The sequence below is a fragment of the Panthera onca genome, chromosome C2, assembly GCF_046562875.1.
Source record: "Panthera onca isolate mPanOnc1 chromosome C2, mPanOnc1 haplotype 2, whole genome shotgun sequence".
Classification (NCBI taxonomy): Eukaryota; Metazoa; Chordata; class Mammalia; order Carnivora; family Felidae; genus Panthera; species Panthera onca.
Genome location: NC_138347.1, coordinates 65755878 through 65779511, shown reverse-complemented (window position 1 = coordinate 65779511; position 23634 = coordinate 65755878). Strand labels below are relative to the sequence as shown.

At 37.1% G+C, this 23634-nt stretch overlaps 1 protein-coding gene across 3 annotated transcripts in view; it reads left to right on the top strand.

Annotated features, from left to right (window-relative positions):
* GSK3B (glycogen synthase kinase 3 beta) overlaps positions 1–22628 on the top strand; it is a 197383-nt gene extending 174755 nt beyond the window's left edge. For 2 of the 3 annotated variants that reach the window (XM_060639879.3, XM_060639880.3), the window contains 2 exons: positions 3634–3732; positions 17690–22628. In XM_060639879.3, the coding sequence (XP_060495862.1) occupies positions 3634–3732; positions 17690–17757 (167 nt within the window). In that variant the 3' untranslated portion in view covers positions 17758–22628. Of the gene's footprint in view, positions 1–3633; positions 3733–9121; positions 9172–17689 lie in introns of all 3 variants that reach the window. The other variant, XM_060639881.3, reaches the window with a different exon arrangement.
* Positions 22629–23634: the final 1006 nt, after the last annotated feature.

Here is a 23634-nt window from a genome sequence, read left to right as displayed (position 1 = left end):
CTTTTCTCCGAACTAGCCCCAATTCAGTATTACGGACCTCCTTGTTTCCTTAATTATCTCCGTACTCTCAAGCCTAGGACAAATATTTATTAAATAATACTATTTCCTTTTTTTGTCAGCTTACTTTTTATTTTCAGTCTTTTCTGTACTTCTTATTCTCTGTCTTCAAGAATACATGCACTCTCCCTGATCCTGAAAAGTTCTGTTGCTTTGCTGTACCTGTCCTTTAAAATGTCATCTTATTTTGCTTTGTTGTGCCCACACTGCAGTTTGGATCTGCACTCATTGCCTCAATTCCCTTATTTTTCATTGTCATGGATAGACAGGGAGACTGGGAGTGGGTGTAATTCTTGCAAGCAAAAAATCATTACAGCCATTTTGTACCAGCCCCATAGAAGTGCCCATAATCTGTCCCCACAAAAGGAATAGACTTTAGTGTAGAGAACAGGACTATAGCAAGAATATAAGGAGGTTTCCTTTTTCACATAGGCAAAAGTTACAACAATTAACAATCTCTCTGAAGTAGAGAAAAGCTAATAGATGGAAAGCAGTGGACTTCAAGGAATCCCTATAATGAAAAGAAGAAGGATAGTGAGTTATAGATATGGGAAGGGTTTAGGATTCCTTAACTTTTAGTATGTCAAAGTCAAAAAAACTTGCAAAAGCCCCCTGCCTCCACCCAAAGGCCACTCATTGACTCTAGGTTAAGAATCTAGTCTTCGTAGTTGTTTTGTGGAATTTACTTACTCTCCCCTCTGTATTTGGATATGGCAAAACCTCCAGGATCCCACAGCTTCTCTTTTTCTTGTTTCCTTATTTTCTTCACTTTTCTCCTTTCTTTTCATTAGTTACCCCTCTCTCCCTACCCTAGACCCAAATGGTGTCTACTTCCTAAGGAAAAAGAGGTTGCTTTTTTCAAGCCCTATACGTGTGTGTGTTTGTGTTTGTGTGTGTGTGTGTGTGTGTGTGTGTGTGTGAGAGAGAGAGAGAGAGAGAGAGAGAGAGAGAGAGACCTAAAACCACCATGACCCTTCAACTGGATATACAGATACATAGAAAGATAGGTGATCTGATAAGAGAGTAAGTGAATGGGAGAAAGTGGGCAGCATGGGCAGTAAGTACAGTGACCACAGACTGCTGATATTCAGTTCATTTTACAGATAATATTAAAAGTGGCTTTGTCAAAATGCCTTAAAATCTCTGGTCATCTTTTCCGTTTTTAGATTTTCTTTTAGATGTTGGGCACTTAGTCATAGAGATCATTTTTTTTTGTTTGTTTTTAATTTTTATTTATTTCTGAGAGACAGAGCATGAGCAGGGGAGGGAGAGAGAGAGAGAGGGAGACACAGAATCTGAAGCAGGCTCCAGCTCTGAGCCGTCAGCACAGAGCCCAATGCAGGGCTCGAACTCCCAAACCGTGACATGAGATCATGACCTGAGCCAGAGTCAGACGTTTAACCAACTGAGCCACCCAGGTGTCCCTCCTAGAGATCTTTTTAATTTAAAAGTGCCCCTATCCTGAATAGGTTGAATGCCTTTCTTGCTGGCTTATTTGTGCAGTTGACCTTCCATTTTCAATTTCTTTTAATCAAAGATGGTTATCTTTTTCTCTGACTTCACACAGTTTTATGCTCAGTATTGATAGACAGATGGGAGGATGGATGGATGAATTTTAAGAAGCCTTTCTATTTTAGCAGATTTTAATTGTAATTGAGATGGTAAATCTTTTAGGTTAATCAAAAGTAGTTACCACACCCTGCATTAATTTTTATTACTAGAACCATAGAGTCATCAGCCGTGGTAATTAGGATTCTGTTGCTTTCATAGATACAAGATTGTGGGTTAAAATTGGATTAACTAGAAATAAAACAACTTAGGATCTTCCTTTTCCTCTGTGAGAACCAAAACAGCTAAAAGCTGATTGTGAGAAAACAGCATCTCTTCAAACTTGATCATTAAGGCAATGGTTTTCTAACTGGCTTCCAGGGAAGACATGAGAAATACTTCTATCCAGGGAAGCTGCCTTACATCTTCTCATTTAAGGGGAAAAATTAATAAATAGTCTTCACTCAGTTTTAGGCTTTTGTTCCCATTTATTTTTCATAAATCTTGGGATAGGTTTGTTGAGGGTTTTTTGTTTGTTTATTTTTACCAGAATCTGGTATCATTTAGTATAAAATTTAGATATTTAGGCACCAGTTTGAATAAGTCCATATTAACAGGGGCTTTGCAACAGAAAATGTTTTTAAGCTACTATATTAAAACACTATTTCCCTTGCTAGGGGCTGGGGGGAGGGACGAATGGGGAATGAGTGCTAAAGGTTTCCCTTTGAGTGATGACAGTGTTTTAAAACTAGATAGAGATGATGGTTGTACAACATTGTGAATGTACTAGATGCCGCTAAACCGTACACTTTAAAATGGTTAATTTTGTTATGTGAATTTACTTTAAGATTATACTGTTTAACTTTTTTTTATTCCATGCCATATCTGTAAATTGTCAAAATGTATGCAGTAGCTCAAAGAATGTCTTCCTGTAACTAGTATGGTTGTGTAATTATCCCTTCAAATTGCAACACTTACGAGCATGAAAATCAACAGTCACTAGATAAATGCTGGGATAACAAAAATAAACCAGAGTTATCCCGGGCAGACCAGGAAAACAGTCACGTTACCAAAGCTAATACCAGATACCTACATGTAAGAGCTCACTACCACTTCTTGCTATATGTGTGCATCATTAGATCCAGTGTCATCTTAAATTGCTTCTTAAGGCTTATATATAGAACTTGATTCTTTAAAGAAAGCCACTCTGTTTACAGTTGACAAAAACTTCTACATGAAGGTAAAAAAAGCCTATTTCAAACTTAGAATCAAAGTAATGATCTTACTGAGTTAAAAAGGAAAATAGAGTGGAATAAAACCATTCTGATTTTTGGGGTAACTGGGTGACTCAGTCGGTTAAGCGTCTGACTCTTGGTTTCGGCTCAGGGCATGATTTCATGGTTTCATGAGTTTGAGCCCCAGGTCAGGCTCTGCGCTGGCAGCATGGAGCCTGTTTGGGATTCTCTCTCTCTCTCCCTCTCTCTCTCTGCCCCTCCCCTGCTTGCACTATTTCTGTCTCTCTCAAAATAAATAAACTTAAAAAAATTATTTTTAATAAAAGCAATGAAACTTTTAACAGTCGGGTAGTTTGGTCCATGCATGCATACGCAAACAATAGTCCTAGTCTCTTTTCTATGACATCATCACTCTCAATTCCTGTAGTCAAATACTGTCAGAGCCGTATGGGAAAACCTAGTATATTTAAGTTAATGAAAGATGGAAATATATCTTAGTGATATGCTTATTCTCAAACCATCAGCTAGTACAGTTCCCTAACCTATCTTTACTTCTCAGACATATTCTAATTTTAGCAGATAGTGCCTTAGTTATGTGTACAACATTTCTGTGGACTTTGTCTATAAATTGATTTCTAGCTCATTGATTTAGTTTTAGATGTAGGTTTATCATGTCTTTTTTTCTGTTAAGGCAGTGTTTTAATGCAGTATTTTATGCTTATTGTTAACAATAAAAGTAGTTTCACATACAGAGTTCAAAATGGGTTCTAACACGTATCTTACTTCTCTTTAGAACTGTCAAGTAATCCACCTCTAGCTACCATTCTTATTCCTCCTCATGCTCGGATTCAAGCAGCTGCTTCAACCCCTACAAATGCCACAGCAGCCTCAGGTGAGAACATAAGTCTCTTCCATAAAAACATATTCTGTTTTGATGAACATAAGGGAAGGGAAACAAAAATAATATAAAAGCAGGGAGGGGGACAAAACAGAAGAGACTCATAAATATGGAAAACAGAGTGTTACTGGAGGGGTTGTTGGAGGGGGGATGGGCTAAATGGGTAGTGGGCATTAAGGAATCTACTCCTGAAATCATTGTTGCACTATATGCTAACTAATTTGGATGTAAATTTAAAAAAATAAAAAATAAAACAAGTTATTAAATGCAAAAAAAAATACTGTTTTTTTTAAAGACATGATTACTTCCATTTTATTTCATTTGATACATGTGAACATTTAATACCATCCAGGTATTAAAAACATAGCACAGCCAAATGAATAAATGTGAATAAAATGTTGCTTTATTTCCAAAAAGCATGAAAGGACCCCATAAATACTTTAGATATAAATTGTAAATATCTTAATGTTAAATTCTGTCATCTTAGTTGTTATATTAAAAATCATTCTTTTCAAATAATTTCTTGATTAATATAGGTCAGATGAGATACTTGTACCAGGAAACAATCTGTACAAATGTAATAATATTGAAGGTAATTTACTTTAGTTCCATCACTCTGAATGTAAACTATATATGTATACTAGAGAGGCAAATTTTCAAGAAGTATAAATATAGATTGGTATAATTTAATATTTTGAAAGGGCTAGAACTGTAGTGTAAATACACTTAAGATTTAGATCAAAAGTGACTAGATCTCATCTGTGGAAAAAAAAAAAAATGCCCTCATGGTCTCCTAGGTTAGAGCTCGGGTATACTGCTAGTCTCCTTAGCCAGGTAATGGGGCCTGATTTTGTGAGAACTGCAGATATTCTGAAAATCTCCCAATTCTCTAATGAATTTAAAGGTTCTCCGAAGAATGGCTAGATGCTGTTTAAAATGAAGTTTAAATCATCTGTTACATTGAATTGAGTTTGATCAGACCCATTTTTGCCTAAGGGCATTGATGCTGCGAGAGATAAAATCTTTCATTATTAGTTCTTAGCATTCAGCAGAAAGGTCATAATTCATTTCTTGTTTTCTGACACACAGTTGTTTGTTCCTCTGCAAAGTTTTTTTAGAACATTGCTAATAAAGATGAGAAACATTTCACTTTAGTCCATGTCCTACCTTCATTCCAGAAAAAGTCTAGAAAGGTTTCTTTTCTAGTTCTAGTTCCATCAGCACATGCTACTTTGAGAAAGTCATATGAACTTCATTAGTTTTAGTAATGTCTTATTAGTTTTCTCAACCCGTAAAATGAGTGGCAGTACTCTCCTAGAGTAATATTGTAAAAATCAAATATATGCTGAATTGTGCTTTAAATTTTTTAAATATAAATGTTTTTAAACTATGACCAATTTATTTAAAAGCAAGATAGAATTGCTTAGATGAGCTATTAATAAACTTAATAAATCCCTGGCCTGAGTAGAGTAGGTTGATTGTTCAAAACATGAAACAGCCCCTAACCCTGAATTAATGCAGTTACTTGTTGAGCTAGTTTCCAGGAGTTTTGTTAGAATTGCTTTGGATTATGAATACAAGTGAGAATTATGATTGGTAAGTTTTGGGTAATTTTAAATGACTTCCTTAGTATGAGATACTAAACAAATTAAAGTAAGGTTTGGGGCATATTACCTGCCCGGTCGAAGCATAGTATAACCTGATCTTTATGTTGCATTGATACAAGTTACAGCAGATTTCCCCCCCACACACACCCGCTGCCAAAAAAATACAGTAAAACCTTGGTTTGCGATAATTTGTTTTGAAAACATGTTTGTAATCCAAAGCACTTGTGTATCAAATTGGATTCCAAGAACCATTGGCTGAGTTGTGGTCATATGACATTCTCCATCAGGTACTACGCTTATTACAAGACATCACTCGTTTATTAGGTTAAAATATATTAGAAATGTTTGCTCATCTTGCAGAACACTTGAAGAACTCACAATCCAAGGTTTTACTGTGTGTGTGTGTGTGTGTGTGTGTGTGTGTGTGTGTGTGTATTCTTAAAGCAGTTGAAATCAGCTTTCAGTATAAATATGGAAATGACATTGGACTCTTGTCCTAAGAGTTTACTTCAAAGTTGAAGTAAAATAGAGTATGAGGAATTTAATACAGGGAGAAAATACTTGAGTATCTTAATATTTACCAAAGAGGATTTCAGATAACTGCCTTGAGCTTCCTCCTAGTGGCTAAAGTAAATAAAGAAATGCTACCTGTTAAAATTTCCCATTGTTCATTAAATAAGCACACTGATGGCTTAGGAGAAGCAAAATGTTTCTGGCCCTGCTGTTTGAGTATTTCTCCCTTGGGGCCTCAGATTTGGTACTATAAGAGATACATTAAATGAAGTTCCCTTCAGCATTCCAATAATAAATGCAATAATGAGTTTTCATAAGGATACCTTTTTAAGCACCCCATGGTGTAAGCCAACAGCATAACCCCACAGTATAGTCAGGGGGAAACCATTTTCTTTTGGGGTAGTAGTAAGAACTAAAGTATGTTACCAAACGTGTCTCAGGAAATGCTGATCTAGATGAAGGAATTGACTATGCAGCATTAACAGCTGTCTATATTTAAATAAATATGTATGTATGATTATTTATATTTTAAATAAGAATTTGGCAATGTGGGTTATATTCTTTAATAAGAACTTAAAATATACATGCTCTTATTGTCTCTCTTGGCTTCAGTTTCCTTATCCATAAAAAACAGGAATAGTAAATACTCATTACATAGACTTGTGAGAAGATGTAAAGTGTAAAAGTGCTTAAACTAGTGTTGTATTCAGAGTTCAGGTGATGACTGCAGGTAAATTGATTTAAGACCTGTTGGAAGGCATTACTGTATATAACAAGAACCACCAGAGTTCATATTTTTTAGTTCACTAACCCCACTTTGGAGATCTTAACTTCAGGATACTTCTAATAGAAGACAAAAAGCTACCGTGTACAGAGATACAAATAGGAATAATTATATAATAACAACAAGGAGAGCCAGTCTGATCTGAATGGTCAACAGGAGGAAATTGTTTTGATATATTATGGAATCTCCATCTTTATGTAATTATAAATAATTATGAGCTTATAGACATTTGTAGAAATATTCATCAAATCTTATGTACCATGTTGGCAAGTGCCAAAATTAATGTTTGTCTATGGATAGAAACACGTTAAACATATACAAAAATTAAAACAGTTGTGTTAAATTAGTGGGTATGGATGTTGATTTTTTTTTTTTTCTCAAAAACTTTCTTTCTAAATTGTTTTTAAAATACCTCAGTTTCTGGGGACATTATAGTTGATCATGGCTCTGATAAGAAACTCTTGAAAATTATATATACTATTCTGTCAATAAAATATGATTTTGCATATGTATGATATATAATTTTATTATACATATTAATATATAACACAATTTTATATGTGTGTGTGTATGTATGTGTGTGTGTGTGTGTGTGTGTGTGTATATATATATTCTGATTTTCTCCACACTCCCACCTCTCATTCACTCCATTTGGAAGACCATTCATCTAAACTATTTAGAGTAATAAATCTTGAGAAATTGTAGTTTTACTGATCAAACATGAATCACTTTAAAGATTATCTGGTCCAAAGCCAGATGAGTTAAGTGTGAGATGTGGTAGGGAATTTTAACTAGAGCAGTTTTCTCTCTTTATCTGTTTTGTATATCAGTCTTCTGAGTAAGGTTTCTTTCAGTGCAGTGGTTCTGCTATTAAATTTAAAAACCACTGATTTCCTATTGGTGGGAATGCAAATTGGTGCAGCCACTCTGGAAAACAGTGTGGAGGTTCCTCAAAAAATTAAAAATAGACATACCCTATGACCCAGCAATAGCACTGCTAGGAATTTATCCAAGGGATACAGGAGTACTGATGCATAGGGGCACTTGTACCCCAGTGCTTATAGCAGCACTCTCAACAATAGCCAAATTGTGGAAAATGCCTAAATGTCCATCAACTGATGAATGGATAAAGAAATTGTGGTTTATATACACAATGGAGTACTACGTGGCAATGAGAAAGAATGAAATATGGCCCTTTGTAGCAACGTGGATGGAACTGGAGAGTGTTATGCTAAGTGAAATAAGCCATACAGTGAAAGACAGATACCATATGGTTTCACTCTTATGTGGATCCTGAGAAACTTAACAGAAACCCATGGGGGAGGGGAAGAAAAAAAAAAAGAGGTTAGAGTGGAAGAGAGCCAAAGCATAAGAGACTCTTAAAAACTGAGAACAAACTGAGGGTTGATGGGGGGTGGGAGGGAGGGGAGGGTGGGTGATGGGTATTAAGGAGGGCACCTTTTGGGATGAGCACTGGGTGTTGTATGGAAACCAATTTGACAATAAACTTCATATATTGAAAAAAAATAAAAATAGTAATTGACAAAAACAAAACAAAATAAAATACTAATTGATATTCAAAAAATAAATAAATAAAAACCACTGATTTCAGTTCACCTTACTGACTGGCGAGAACTAGCCATCTATCCCATGCTTCTGTATATTCAGTAACTGGAAGCTCATTACTGCAAGAATGAGCATATTCTGTCTGTATTTCTGTTAGAAAGTTTATCCTTTTTTCAACCTGAAATTTGTCCCCTATACTTTCTTCCATTCTGTGTTCCTACTCTGGAATTATATAGAACCAGCCCAATCCTTACACCCAAAAGTCCTTCAAATTTTATGATGACCAACTACCCTCCATATTAATGAGGATTTCAGATTCTGATCCTGAATATGTTCTGTGTCAAGGAGTTAGGTTTTCTGTACAATTCTATATCATGTACACGTTTCATAAACATAACAATTTTTGGCCTCCTTTTAAGCAACTAATAAATTATGTCCAACAGTACAAGCAAGGCAGGGCCTACTTAGAGATTTTTTTGCCTTTACCCAAGTTACTGATAAAATAAGTTAAATAGTATTAGGCAAGGCTTATTAGAAATTATTTTTCTGGTGGCCTCTTGAGTGATTGTTTACCCCTCTTGTTTGCTTAGCTATAGACCAACTTTACAATGCTTATGTGTATAATAATGTTATGAAAAGTTCTATAAAATGCTTTATTGTTATCAGGAAATTTTTCAAGAAATGTTTTCCATCAAAAAGGTAACTATCAAAATGGAAATTAAACTTTTTTTTTTAAGACTTAGGAAAATTTCTAGTGTCTACTATTTGTCCACTGTGGGTTTCTGTAATCCATTTAAGAGTTTATTTCTTGGACTTTTGATTCTGGGTTTAAAGACATTTAAAATGTATAGATTGCCCTCACCTTCCTTGGGCTGCATTTTGTTTATTAGGATTTTTGTTATATCCTTTCCAGGTTGAAAACCCTTCTAACAGAAAAGGGAATCATGATAGGAGTTGGACAAGGTCTGTCTTCTCTGTCTTTTTACCTGGTCAGAGGGTTTAACTTTTCTTGACCTTATTTTGAAAACCTTATGCTGTTACCTTATTTAAACCGAAACTGGCCTGTTCTTACAGGTTCATATTGTTATTTTCTGTTCTTCCTTGGATATGTGCCCCTCTTAATGTTATCTATATTTAAAATTATGACTTTATCAGAGAAAACCCTTTCAGTTGGTTTCTTTGGTTCTTCTCCCTTTACTTTGCATTGAGATTATTTGCAATTGCTTGGTCAGAGTTTTGTTTTTTCTGATGTTCTATTTCTTGTCAGTTTTGAGCCCCTTTTGAAGACTATAGCCATAAAATCATACCTATTGTTTCCTGAACTTTTTGAAATCCATTGACTGAATACATTGACTAAAGTCATGGCTCAGAGTTAGCCAGGGCCAGTGGTTCCCTTTACTTGCTACTACAGTTATTTTTACTCCAGAATTCCTGTCACCTACATCGCCAGTCAGTTCTTTCTAGCTGGACAGAATTACACCCAGAATAATTTCTCCCATTGTTTGTTTTCACTGATTTTGAGAGTTAAAATATTATACAAATTAAGTCCATATATCAAATACTTTCCAAAATGATGGTTACCATCCTTTCATCCCCTCCCCAGGTACTGTTATCCTTTGTCTCTTTGCCACTGTACTGTGTGTTCTGGGAAAGCTGAATCCGTATCTTGTCTGATTGTAGAATCTGGAGGGTATGCCCTCAAGTGTTCCATTTCCTAACCATGTCCTTTCTGTTGTCTCTTTATCTTAACCCAAATATATATGGAATTTCTAATAGTATATAACTTTTAAAAATGGGGAATTTTCTCTATTAAAAACATAATATATAGTTATTGTAGAAAATAGAAGCCTCCCATGTTCTCAATCCTAAGATTAATGAAAGGTAACATTTTACATATTAGTCTATATATGAATGGGCAGCGAGACGTGCTTTTTTTTTTTTTTTTTTTTAATGGGCTATGGTATTCAGGGGGTAGGGGGTTAGGACTATACATCCTAAGCCTATACCATAATTTATTTAACTTAATTACTTATTCTTGGACATTTGTGTTATATCTCAGTCTTTAAAAGTATAATTGCCAAGTCAAAAGATAATGAAAGATTAAGTTTTTGATACATATCAAATTGCCTTCCAGAAAGTATGTCCCAGTTTACACTGCCCACTGGCAGTGGATATATTTTTCCATTTCTCCATTACCTTAACATTAGCCAGCCCAGAGTGGGGGTGGGAGAAGGTGCTGTGTGCATGTGTGGACATGTATTTTTAGGTATTACTAACTTGGTAGCCCAAGAATGTGGGTGTCTTTTTTAGGTACAGTGCTATACTCATTTCCTCCTATTGGCTCTGTGTTTGAAATACATCCATCCACATGTGTCGGTTTGACACAATGACTGACACCAATGAGGATGTACCTATCCTGTGTTAAGGTTTCAAGTTCACTTGGCAAGTTTTTTATGTAGATACCTAAAGTCAAACCAGCTTAGTTATTATTTTCATCAGAGCAGCACTAAGTATTATTTTCAGGAAATTTTTTTTTCCTTTTTTTTTTTTTGAGAGAGAGAGTGAGTGAGTGCACGAGTGAGGGAGAGGGGCAGAGGGTGAGAAAGAATCTTAAGCAGGCTCCACTCTCAGCACAGAGCCCAACATGGGGCCCAATCCCACAACCCTGGGATCGTGACCTGAGCTGAAATCAAGAGTCGGGGGGGCTCAACCAACTGAGCCACCTAGGTGCCCCAGAAATTGTTTCTTTTTATTCAAAACCTGTTTTCTCCCATTGAGTCAAAAATTGTACCTGGGTTTTTCCCCCCCTCCAAAAGTTGATTAAGTTGATGAACCTCCTATCAAATATTCTTTTAGATGTTCTTCAAATATTCCTTAGTTTCTTGCCTGAAGTCACCTGCTTATATTCATATAAGCATATTCTTTATTCCTAAATTAGGTGAAAGTGTTTCCTGTGTCCCCATGACCTTCAGTTCCCTACCCTGAATGACCACGTTTCTTCAGTGTCCTCTATGCCCGAGCCCAGAACACCTCTCTGGTGCTGGCAGATAAAATATAAACAGTCTTATTGACAAGCCCTCCAACTTTGCTAGTGGACTAGTTTGGCTCACTAGCATCTGAATTGCAGTTCTATTTTTGAAATGACTGAAACTACTTGTGGCACATCTTTTCCTCAGAAAAATATGAAAAAAGAGGTAATGATGCTTTGCTGAAGAGGGGTTCCCCCCTCCCTCTCCCTCATTATTATACACCCAAAACTGTCAAAAACTCATAGTAGACATTATAAAGAAAAATGAAAATTGAGTCCTTTTCCTTACAGATGATACTTTCATTTCATTGATGTAGGTTATGATTTCAATTTAAATACAAGTTGAGGGTATCCATTTTATTCTCTGTAAATAATGGTCTTATTCCTGTGTCAGTTAATAACTCTAATATCTAAAATATGTTTTTTTAATAAACATATTTCCACTTGGAACAATTTGAATAGGAACTTCCTGAGTTAGCTACACAGTATAAGTAACATATCCCAGGCTGCCAAAATTTTATCTTTTAGAGGAGTTGACCTGTCGTGAGACATTTCTAACTGTTAATAGAAAGACAATAGTGGCAAATAGCAACATAAAATGGACTTGGGAGAGTATAATAAAAGAAATAAGGAAATAAAAGTGTACTTAAAGTTAGCCAAATATACTTATAAAGTACATGTAAAGTAGAAAAAGGATTTGATATATTTGAAATACGCTCTTTCACTAATCTGTCAATAATAAAAATACTAAAAATTTAATGATTTTTTATAGCTTTTAAGAACTTGAAACATGTTTAGGATAAATAGGGAACTAAGCTTTTATTTTTATTTAATTTCAGTTAAAATTAAGTAACTATATGTAGCTTAGCAGCCACCCTATACAAGAGTGTAGATAGAACATTTCCATTGTTGCTGCGGGGCCAGTGAGCACTTATATTACTTAGAAGGCTTTATCTTTTATAAACCCATAGTTGCAGAATGCTGATTCATGGTGGCAAGGCCTTTGGAACCCCCAGCCTCCTATGTTTTCTGTCCTTCCCTCCCAGCTTGTTTCCTTGTTTGCTAACTCTCTTTTCATTTAAACACTTTGGCAACAGTTTATAAAGATGGGACTTTCCATTCACTCTCCTTCCCCTTGCCATTTGTACATTTGATTAAACACATTGGGAAGGAGAATAGACAGTACTTGCTGATGCATTAGATGTAGGGGGATAGGGAAAGGAAAGAATCCTGGTGATCACTTTTGGTTTATGACCTGAGCAACTAGGTGGGACAGTTTCCTCAGTATTGAGACAGCTGCTCAATGAATCCATGACTCAGTTATCTTGCCACTCTGACAGTTCTCTGAAAGGCTGAGAGGTAGGGGAGAAGCTATGGTTCCTCTCCGAGAAAAATGTATGTGTATTATATATGGAATTTTGTACATCAAAATTTTCTCTAGAGCATGGGGCATCTGGGCGGCTCAGTCAGTTAAGCCAACTCGATTTCGGCTCAGGTCATGATCTCATGGTTCGTGGGATCAAGCCCCACTGTCAGCACGGAGCCTGTTTAGGATTCTCTCTCTCTCTGCCCCTCCCTTGCTCACTCTTGCATATGCTCTCGCTCTTTCTCCCTGTCTCTCTCACTCAAAATAAATAAATAAGCTTAAAAAAAAATTCTGTGGGACAAAAGTTGCACCCTCATGAATTTTATCGGGAACCAGATACCTTAGGGCTTCACTCTTAGCTTCACTATGAGGTTGCCCTACTTGTCATTTTTGTCTCTGAAGCCACACAGAATAAAGTTGGTTTCAGTAAATACGTACACAAATTCCCTTTGCGCTATCCAGCACAAAAGCTACAGAACCATAGAATCTTCTTAGAATTAGGGGAAAAAACAATTGATCATCTGATACCATTTTCCTTGCCTTTTTTATATTTTATTAGGAGCATACCTAATCTTATAAAGGGAATTGGTCAGGGATGCTCTCATGGGCTTGTGAGTGTAAATTCTGCCTGGCATTTAACTTATTTGGCCTATGTGTATGTGTTAGTTTTCTGTTGCTACAGATTAAGATACTCCAAAATTTAGCAGCTTAAAACAAGAATAAACATTTATTATCTCACATGGTTTATTTGGGTCAGGAATTGAGAAGCTGCCTAGCTGGATGATTCTAGGTCAGAGTCTTTTATGAGGTTGATGTCAGCCAGGGCTCCAGGTATTGGAAGGCTTACCTGGGGCTGGAAGATCTGCTTTCAGGATGGCTCATTTATATGCTTGGTGAATCCATCCTGGCTGCATGTCCCCTTACCATGTGTACCTTCCATAGGGCTGCTAAAGTGTCACATTGTGGCAGCTGGTTTCCTTTGAACCAAGTGATCCAAGAAGGAGGACGGAGGACAAGGTGGAAACCACAGTGTCTTTTATGTCCTGACCTTAGAAATCACACACCATTCATTGCCTCTGCAGTATCCTATTGGTTACATAGGTCAGCCCTATTCCTGGGGGAAGGGACTACCTTAGGGTATCGACACCCAAGAGGCATGACTCATTGGGGCCATCTTGGAAAGCGGCTACCACAGTGTGTAAGAATGATCTTATACCTTCATTCCTCAAAGCTGATTATTCTCTCCATTCTCCCTGAAATCTGTCCTTGGTTGGTTGGTTGGTTGGTTAGTTGGTTGATTGGTTCTGAAGTAGCATTAGAAGGATGGTAATAGGCACTGGTTTCTAAGAAGCTTAGATGTCAGTGAAATATCACCTCTATAGTTGTTTCCAAAACACTTGTATCTCTGTATACCCCATATATATTGAGAATTAGGAAATAAAATAACTGTATTTTTAATTCATATCATAAATTCACAGATCTGTTTTAATGAGTAACCCTTTTAGATAATAGAAATAGGCTTTTAGAAATCATAGTAAATCAATTACATAGGAGTTGGGTCTGAATGAAAGTCCCCTTAAGCTCTTTTCTCCCTTTGCCAGGAAATCCTTTCTTCTGTCCCCTGTACTGCCCATAAAGGCCATCATTCTCTTCCTCTAATCCCTCTGTACTCAACTCAGTTCTCCCGCTTGTCAGCTCTGCAACCTTGGGCACATTACTTAATTTCTTTGTGCCTCTATTTTCCCCTTTGCAAAATGGGAGCAATAATTATACCTATTTCTTGGGGTTGTTCTGTGGGCTAAATGACATGCTGCAGTGTACTTAGTATGATGTCTGGCACATTGGTAAGCACTCAGATGTTAACAGTTGCTGCCCCTTTATTGTGGTGGTAATGGCGGTTATTGCAGTCACACTAAACTATAAATTTATGTATTTTTAGATGTCTCTTTTACCTTTCCATTGATTGAACAATTACTATAACCCAGGTGCTGTGCTAAAGCACCTTATGGGTCTTTTTTCATAGGCAAGTGATATTATCTCCATTTTACAGATGAGGAAATTAAGACATAGGTTAAATAACCTGTTACAGGATCACACAGCTGTTAAGTTGTACTGCTGGGTCTCTTAGTCCATGTTTGTGGAATTAGATTAGATTTAAGAAAGATGTGTCATTGTGAATTTCAAAATAGCGTCTCAAGACTAAAAACAAGAGACTGTATAGTCAGTCTGTGGTTATTCATAGTTGAGTTGGATGCTTTATAATCAAAAGACGTTAGCCTATCCTTTAAACCATAATGCCATGTAGCATCAATTTTACCAGTATGAATGTTAAAGGGAAAGGAATGCAGGAGAAATGAGCAAAATGAATTTTGCTGCTTTTAAACAGTCACTGTTTAAATGTTTGAGAAGAAACGTTATAGAAATTACAGTAAACATCCAAATCCAGTGACAATTTGTAATTAATAAACGTTTTTATTATAAAAGGCCCATATTCAATTATATAAAATAAAATAAGGGGTGCCTGGGTGGCTCAGTCGGTTAAGCGTCCGACTTCGGCTCAGGTCATGATCTCACAGTTTGTTGAGTTCGAGCCCCGTGTCAGGCTCTGCTGACCGCTCAGAGCCTGGAGCGGGCTTCAGATTCTGTGTCTCCTCCTCTCTGCCCCTCCCATGCTCATGTTGTATCTCTGTCTCTCAATAATAAATGTTAAAAAAATTTTTTTTTAAATAAATAAAGGTTTCTGACTTGACAGTAGGAACAAAGTAAGTATGTACCAAGAAGAGCATCTGAAATGTAGTTTTGTTCAGTCACTAAGCCAGGTGTTCTGTTGGAGCTACTATTGAGTTTGTAGAACTTTATATTTTCTTTGTTTTGGGTTTCTCCTCCCTATACTTTGTCTGCCTCTGAAAAACAGATCTCAGTTCTTTTCTCAAGGACATATATAATTTGACTTTAAGTGGAATTCATTGCAGTGGGCAAAGGTGTTTTTGTTTGATGAATGAATACAGTTGTGTGACTTTAGGTATCAAGGATATTTGTAATCAAAGTAATGAGCTGTTAAAATTTTAGTTGCTAAGTGATTTGGAGATAATTCAGAGAAGAAATATGAAATCATTAAATGACAAATCTGAGGAGCTTAAGTGTCTTTTCAAATTTTATTGTTCAGAAGGTGAATTTGTTCTGGTTACATGCACACAATAGGATTTTTCTAAAGAGTAAATTTACATAATGAGCTGGATGGCCTTGTAGATGAGCCTTAGTGGTTGTCCTCTAGTGTAGCTGATGGCTAACATGGCCAGAGCTGCTAACAGTGCTGGTATATTTGTTAATTGGTCAAGCAGATAAATTCCTCATGATTGGTAAATCTCTTAAGTCCTGAAGAAGACCAGAACATACTAAAAATGAGAGAGGAGTGCTATTTGGTGATGATCACGCATAGTTTCTGAGCGTCCGCCAAAGCACGGGAAATGCCACAATAAGTTTGGACTTGTGAAGAACATTGTAATTCTGAAATAGCTCTGTGGCCTTTCAGACTCTTTCTAGACTTGTTTTTTAAGCAGCCTGTGCCTGAATTACGAAAATGATTGTTTTTCTTGAGGAAGGCTTACAACATGTGCATAGACAGAAATTGATGTTATCCCTGATGATAGAATTTGGATGATCATTGAAGAGTAAAATTCCTGCTAAGAAAGACATATCTAAGAAAGACCAGGAGTCATGAAGAAAACATTTTAGACATTGTTATTTACTGATTATTGGAAAAGGCATGTACCTGCCCTTGGAGAAAGGTTCTGTGTCATATACCCTGCCACCTGTCTATGTGCCATACCGATGAGTTAATGAACGTAATATGGTCTGTGCATGGACCCTGGTGCTGTAATATTTGCACTTATTTGCATGAAAATAGGAGTAGAAGCAGCTATTAAGTGTTTTGAAGGAAATTAAATGAATTACACGTAACCAAATTAAGAGATATAAACATTTCTTCCCCAAAGGCTGAGTTAAATATATAGAAGGAAGGCTGGAGGGCAGGAAAAATCAGGAATTTAGAAAAGAAGTTTAATTTTTATAGAGTAGCCATTGGAATGATAAACTGAACACCTAATCCTTATGTGAAGAGTTCCTGTGTGTTTTTGGGTTTTTTTTTGTTTCTTCCTCTAATTAAGAAAATTCAAACAAGAAAGATCCAAGGACCAAATGTTACATTCAGCCATAACAGTTGTTTAACTCATCATAGGATATAGCTATAGCCTCTAGGGAGACAAAACTTCTGGACTTGTTTTTTAGTGTCACCAGCTTGTATGGTCAAGGGCAGTATGACTTCTAGGGAGATGGTTCATAGAAGTTACCCATCCCAGTCAAGCCACTTCTCTTCTTGCTCAAGGCTTAGCATGAAGTGCTAGGGAGAAAATTTGCCCAGCTGTGTATTAACAGTCACATACATGATGACACAGGGATGTGGCTGGACTAGCCGACTGAACAGCAGTCTTGTTGCCTACCTGAGAGGCAGTGCTGCCCCAGATGCAACTAAATAACTGCTTAAATGTTAATAGATGCTGTGAAATAATAATGGAGTTTAAAGGGGGGGGAGGGTACTTAGAAAGTGAACAGCTGAACTTGATTTATGCATAGCGCTTCTGCCTCAACACTGACCCGTATTACATTCATTGCCTCCACCCATTTTACACTTAAGCAGATGGCACATTATAACACGGTTCAGAATTTTTAGCAAGTTTTCGCAGCTGTGCGATGTTCATTTATTTTCAAGTGAGCTGACTCCCAACTGAGTATTCATGCATGTACTGTTAATCCCAGCTGTAGCAAGAGTTTTGGCATAAGTGGGGTCTGGCCCCCTGAGTCTATAACTTACTCAAAGACACTATCTTTCCTGCACCAGGACCAGGCCAAGGCATGGGTTTAGCTCTAAGCAGAAAGAAATTCGGATTTTATGGTATTGGCCATATTTAAAACATTTTTAGATACAGCTTGGAAGACCACCGGCTCACAGTCTGCAATTCGGGCAGTGTGCTTTTCTCTTCGGGCTGTTACAGCACTGCTCATGCTCTCTCGGGACTTTTGATTTGCAGATGCTAATGCTGGAGACCGTGGACAGACCAACAGCGCTGCTTCTGCATCAGCTTCCAACTCCACCTGAACAGCCCCCAGCGGCCAACTGCACAGGAAAAACCACCAGTTACTTGAGTGTCACTCAGCAACACTGGTCACGTTTGGAAAGAAAATTAAAAAGAGAAAAAAAACCTGCTCATTTTAGTGTTCAATTTTTTTATTATTATTGTTGTTCTTATTTAACCTTGTAAAATATCTATAAATACAAACCAATTTCATTGTATTCTCACTTTGAGGGAGATCCAGGGGGTGGGAGGGGTTGTGGGGAGGGAAGCGGAGCACTAGAACACACAATCTCTCTCCCACGACAATCTTTTTTATCAAAAGTCTGCTGTTGTATACTTTAAAAACAGGACTCCTGCCTCATGCCCCTTCCACAAAGAAGAAGACTTTGTTCTGTGCTGAAGTTTTTTTGAACTTTGTTTTCTTTTCAAGTCAAGTGTAAGACTTTGGGCTAGTGCACAGCTTGAAATTGGTTGGGAGCTTTAGCAGGTATAACTCAGTGGGGACTTAAATGTCACTTGTAAAATTAATCCATATCCTCTGGTATTTGAAGACTTGCCTTTGGCATATTGGTGGCAGGTGTGTCAGACAAAAAAGGAAATGTGTATCATTTGTATGTAACCCAGGGAGGTCAATAAAGTTTGAAGATTCTTAATTGACTTGATAAGGTCTTGTTTTGCTCGTAATCAGTGCTAGTGGTGAAGAAACTCAAGAGGAGGCGATCAGAGGAGCAAGCGTGCTCCGAGTGCAGGTCTTTGTTTGCCTGACTGAAGGTTCTCTGCAGATCTTAGTACAGTTTAACCTAGTGGCCTAGGAGAAGGCTGAGAGGGTGTTGAGCCAGTCAGTCTGGCTGCAGAGGTCAAAAGCTGATGAACCTGGAGGAAGGGCACAGGCCAAGGCCAGATCTCAGCACTGTGAACGAATTTGTCCAGACTTGTTTCTAAAGTTGCTTCCCTTGGAAAGAGACACTTGAGAGGACATTATAGTTAAATAATGTGAACTGTAACAGTCTACTGGTTTATTTTTCATATTTTTTAATTACAAATTGAGCTTGCAGAAATTGCCACATTCTGCACATAGTTCTAATTTTAAATCCAAATCTAGAAATCTGTATTTAATTTCAGCTTTTTTTTAACCTCATGCTTTTAAATTTTTATTTATTGATGTATGTCAGATAGACCATTATGATTTTAGATGGTAGGAATTTTAAGAACTACACATCAAAATGGTATAAACAGTCACGTGTACCTGCTGACTTTATAGGAAAGCTGATTATATAAATGTGTGTATGTATATATGTTATATATACATAGATTCAATACTGCCTTTTATTTTTGTTTTTGTCCACAGTATCAAAATCAACTGGTTGAAGCATGAGAAGAAGAATGTTTCCCCCCACACCCAGTTAAGAGTTTTTGTTCTGTTCTCTTTGTGTATCAGTGAACGGTGTAAGACTCAGTCTCTGTTTTTGAAGAAAAAGCAATATTCCTTGGAAAGCAAAGAGGATTGAAGGATTATGTTTGCAGTGAGGAAATAGATTTTCACAACTAGTTTGTTTTATACTTTTAAGGTTGCCATCTTTGTGGGCCTTATATACTCGAAAATGAACCTTAGTCACCTTGGTGCTTATGGGCCATTACTTGACCTATGAATCTTTAAGGCACAATCAGTTGTACTTTACATTTAAAGATCACTTGAGTGATGGCCGCCTTTCCTTTCTACCACTCTTTCCCTACACACCTTCCAAGGTTAGCTGATGACTGCAGGGCTGAGGAGCTGAGCCCTAGACTGTAGCCTCCCTTCACCCTCATTGCCACCTGAGGTCATGTTCGGGGTCTTGCACCCGTCCCTGTGATTGGGAAGTGGAGTCTCTTGGCGGCCCTCACGCAGGTCCCAGTTCCCTGTCCTGCTTCTTAACCAAGTGTGTGTGACTCTCCAAGAGAGTCCTACTGCCTGCTGAAGTGAACCAGTACCCGGAAGGGCAACTGTGAGCCATCTTAGTTTTCACTCACTGTTTAGCTAAGCTCTTAGGCCACAAAAAGGGTTTCTCAAACCTCTGGTTGTATCAGAGTTCGTGAGAAAGGAAACACACTCAGTCAAACCAAATCAAACAAATTGACTTTTACATTTTCTAATGGGCTTCTGAGAGCTAATTAAGATTTGAAAGAAGTCTGAATCAAAGTATTTGGCTGGGTAATTCCTAAAGGGAATGGCTTTGATAGACCATTTTCAGAAAAGATTTATAAAGAAGCTGAACAGCAGGTCTCTAACAGAGAAGTAAACCTGCTTTCACACCAGACTGCCCAGCCAAACATTTGGACACAGACATACTCTGGACTTGGTATACCCACTAGAGTCCATAAAAAAATCTGTGCTTGTTTTAGGAAACACTCCCCCCTCCTTTGCCCCCATAATTGGGGTAAGAGAAGAAGAGAGAAAAGTACAATGCTTTTCTCTCATTTTATTGTGTGTGTGTGTGTGAGGGCTGAGGTGTGTGATTTTTCTTTCTCAAGGATCATGGCGGTATCACAGAACTCTTTTATACAAGTGAGATCCAGGTCTCTGAATATCTTTTTGTAAATAATAATAATAATAATAATAATAATAAAAGCTCCTCACCAAATTCAAGCTTGTACATTATATTTTCTTTCAGTGTTTTTAAATTTAAGTTTTATTGTTTTGTATGTAAATATGTGGACCCAGGAACTGTTATTAATGAGCAAAAAGTTACTGTTCAGGGCAGTGATTCTGTTTAATAATCAGACAAAATGTAGACGAGCTTTTTAAAGCCATATAGTTTTAACTCTGTACAGTAGGTACCGGCCTGTATTATTGTAACAATAACTCTAGCAATGTATAGTGTATCTATATAGTTTGGAGTGCCTTCGCTTCCATGTGTTTGTTTTTTGTTTTTGTTTTTCATTTTTTAAGTTTTAATTGGTTTTTCTATCCATGTGTCCCTGTCCCACCCCTTTCCCTTTGAAATACTAGCTCGCTCCTAACAGTGTCTTTGCCCCTTCCACAGTTAATTTCAGTGATACCATGCTCAGGAGTGGAAAGAGGAAACCATGTTCATGATCTCATTTCATTTAAGCCCTGCCTTGGTTTTGGTTCTGAACAGTTGTTTCCTCCTCAGTCAGTACCAGTGATGAGTTTCATTTCATACTTAAGTCCATCCAGGGACTTAGTGTAGTGCCAGCGAGCCCTAGATCTGGAAGATACCAAATAGATTCGAGTTCGCTCATCTCTTCCCCAAATCCTAACCATGGGTCTTACAGCAGATTCCAGGAGCCTTACATGCCCTCCTCTTTATCTGCTTCCCTCCTGATAGAGAGAGAGAGAGAGAGAGAGATGGTTTTATAAATCAGAGTTTCTTAATAGTATTGAGTTTTGATACATCAGTGGTCTAAAATGCTACAGTGCAATTAATTACTAGCAGTTACTGCACGGAACTCCAGCATGCTGATAGAGGGCTGTCATTGTAACAAGGGAACTTTTAGCCCATCCCCTCCCTCCTGCCACCTCTACCCCTGTTTAGTAAAATGTCATTTTAATTTCGTTCTTAAAAAAATAAGTTTAATTCTTACTGTGTGCCCATCATGAAGGCCTTTTTTGAAAGAAAAAAATCAAAATCATTTGTTTTGCCTCCGAGTACTCCATATAAGATGTCTTGAGTAGTAGAAAAAAAAACTTTACCAAACCAAAGGTTGCTATTTTTGAAACATCGTGTGTTCATTCCAGCAAGGCAGAAGACTGCACCTTCTTTCCAGTGACATGTTGTGTCAGTTTTTTAAGTCCTCTTAATTTTTAGACACATATTTTTGGTTTGTGTTTTAACAAAGCCTACCTGACCAGTCATCTTGTCTGCACCAATGCAAAGGTTTCTGAGAGGACTACTGTATTCTCTATCCCTGTGGATATAAAGACACTGGCATTTCATTTCTTTTTCCCTTTCCTTTTTAAGGGATTTAACTTTGGAATCTTCCAAAGGAAGTTTGGCCAATGCCAGATCCCCAGGAGTTTGGGGTTTTTTTTCTTTGTTTTAAACCAAAATTGTATCTGATTTCTATTGTTTGATGTTAGTGATCATCTAATCACAGAGCCGAACACTTTCTCCCCTATATAGAAAAATAAACTAAGCATGTTTTCCAATAAAATCTGTCTTTTCTAGTAGAAACCTGAGCCACTGAAAATAAGAGAGAAAAGCAGAGTAGAGTCCCAGACTAAGGTCTACGTTTGAGAGGCTTTGAAAATAATCCCTGGGGTTTGGATTATTTTCACAAGGGTTATGACATTTTATTCACGTTTGTTGCTCCGTTTTGTACCTCTGCAATAAAAGCAAAATGACAACCAGTACATAAGGGGTTAGCTTGACAAAGTAGACTTCCTTGTGTTCATTTTTGTTTGTTTTTTTTTTTCTTACTATATCTGTCTACAGGCAGATACAGATAGATGTATGAAAATGTGCTTGCCTGTAAAATTTGCATTTATAAGTGTGTTGCCGATGGATCACTTGGGCCTGTACACATACCAATTAGCGTGACCACTTCCATCTTAAAAACAAATCTAAACAAAATTTATTATATATATATATATATATATATAAAGGACTGTGGGTTGTATACAAACTATTGCAAACACTTGTGCAAATCTGTCTTGATATAAAGGAAAAGCAAAATCTGTATAACATTATTACTACTTGAATGCCTCTGTGACTGATATTTTTTTCATTTTAAATATAAACTTTTTTGTGAAAAGTATGCTCAATGTTTTTTTTCCCTTTCCCCATTCCCTTGTAAATACATTTCGTTCTATGTGACTTGGTTTGGAAATAGTTAACTGGTACTGTAATTTGCATTAAATAAAAAGTAGGTTAGCCTGGAAATGAAATTAAAATTCACAAGTGTGTGGTCTTTATTTCAGTACCCAACCCTCTTTTCTTCACCCTACCTATTCTACTGCGGTATATAGTCACATCACCATCTCCGTTCCTCCAATTAGAGAAACATGGATCTTTGTTATAAAAATCAAGATGCAAACACTAGTTCTCCTTCTTTAAATGATCTTATTATATTGTATGGCCCCAAGAGGTGCAGCTTCCATCTTGGAAACCTTTGGATTTGATGTAGAGGAAGCTTTGCAGACACTGCTTTGAAAAGAACGAAATGTCCCTGAAAGGGACAAATTTTTAAAATGTGTATAAGCTGCTGTCTTTGATTACTGTGTTCATGGTTTGGTGTAGCTGTATTTTCTTTTAACTTTCATCCCATTAGTAATGGTCTTTGGGAGTATCTGTAAAATATATGAACACCACAAACAGTGGGGCTGTACCTCCCAGGTTACCAACACATGTTGTGTTTGAATCTGCTCATTTCCAATACTGGATGATGTATGTAAACATGTTATGTCTCTTAGTGCAAAAAGAAACATCATTTTTTTAGGGCTGGCTCACTGTCAGGCCTAATCTAAAGGCTAGATATAAAGTCATGTGACTGCTGCTTCAATAAAAACAAATTTATATTGGATAAAGTCTGCTCTCTATTTTGTTTATGGTGGTGGTATGGGATTGGCTGATACTTGTAAAATAGTTAAATATGTTCACCAGTTGCCAGGGGTTTGGGGGGAAGGAAAGGAATCCATGCAGACCTAAAGATCACACTTGTGGGATGGGCCTCCTGATGGCATTGAAATGCATTTGTTTGGGATTCACCACTGTTTTATTTCCTCCCTTATTTGGAGTTGGAATTGAGCAAGATACCCTTTTAACTTAAAATCCCGGAAAGTGCATTTTTTTTAATATGTAAGGTCTTCCAAAAAGTACTGAGTAACCTGTCCTTTGGATCGTGTTTCAAGAGAGCAATGATAGCAAATGCCATTTTACAGGTGCACTAGAAGAGTAGTT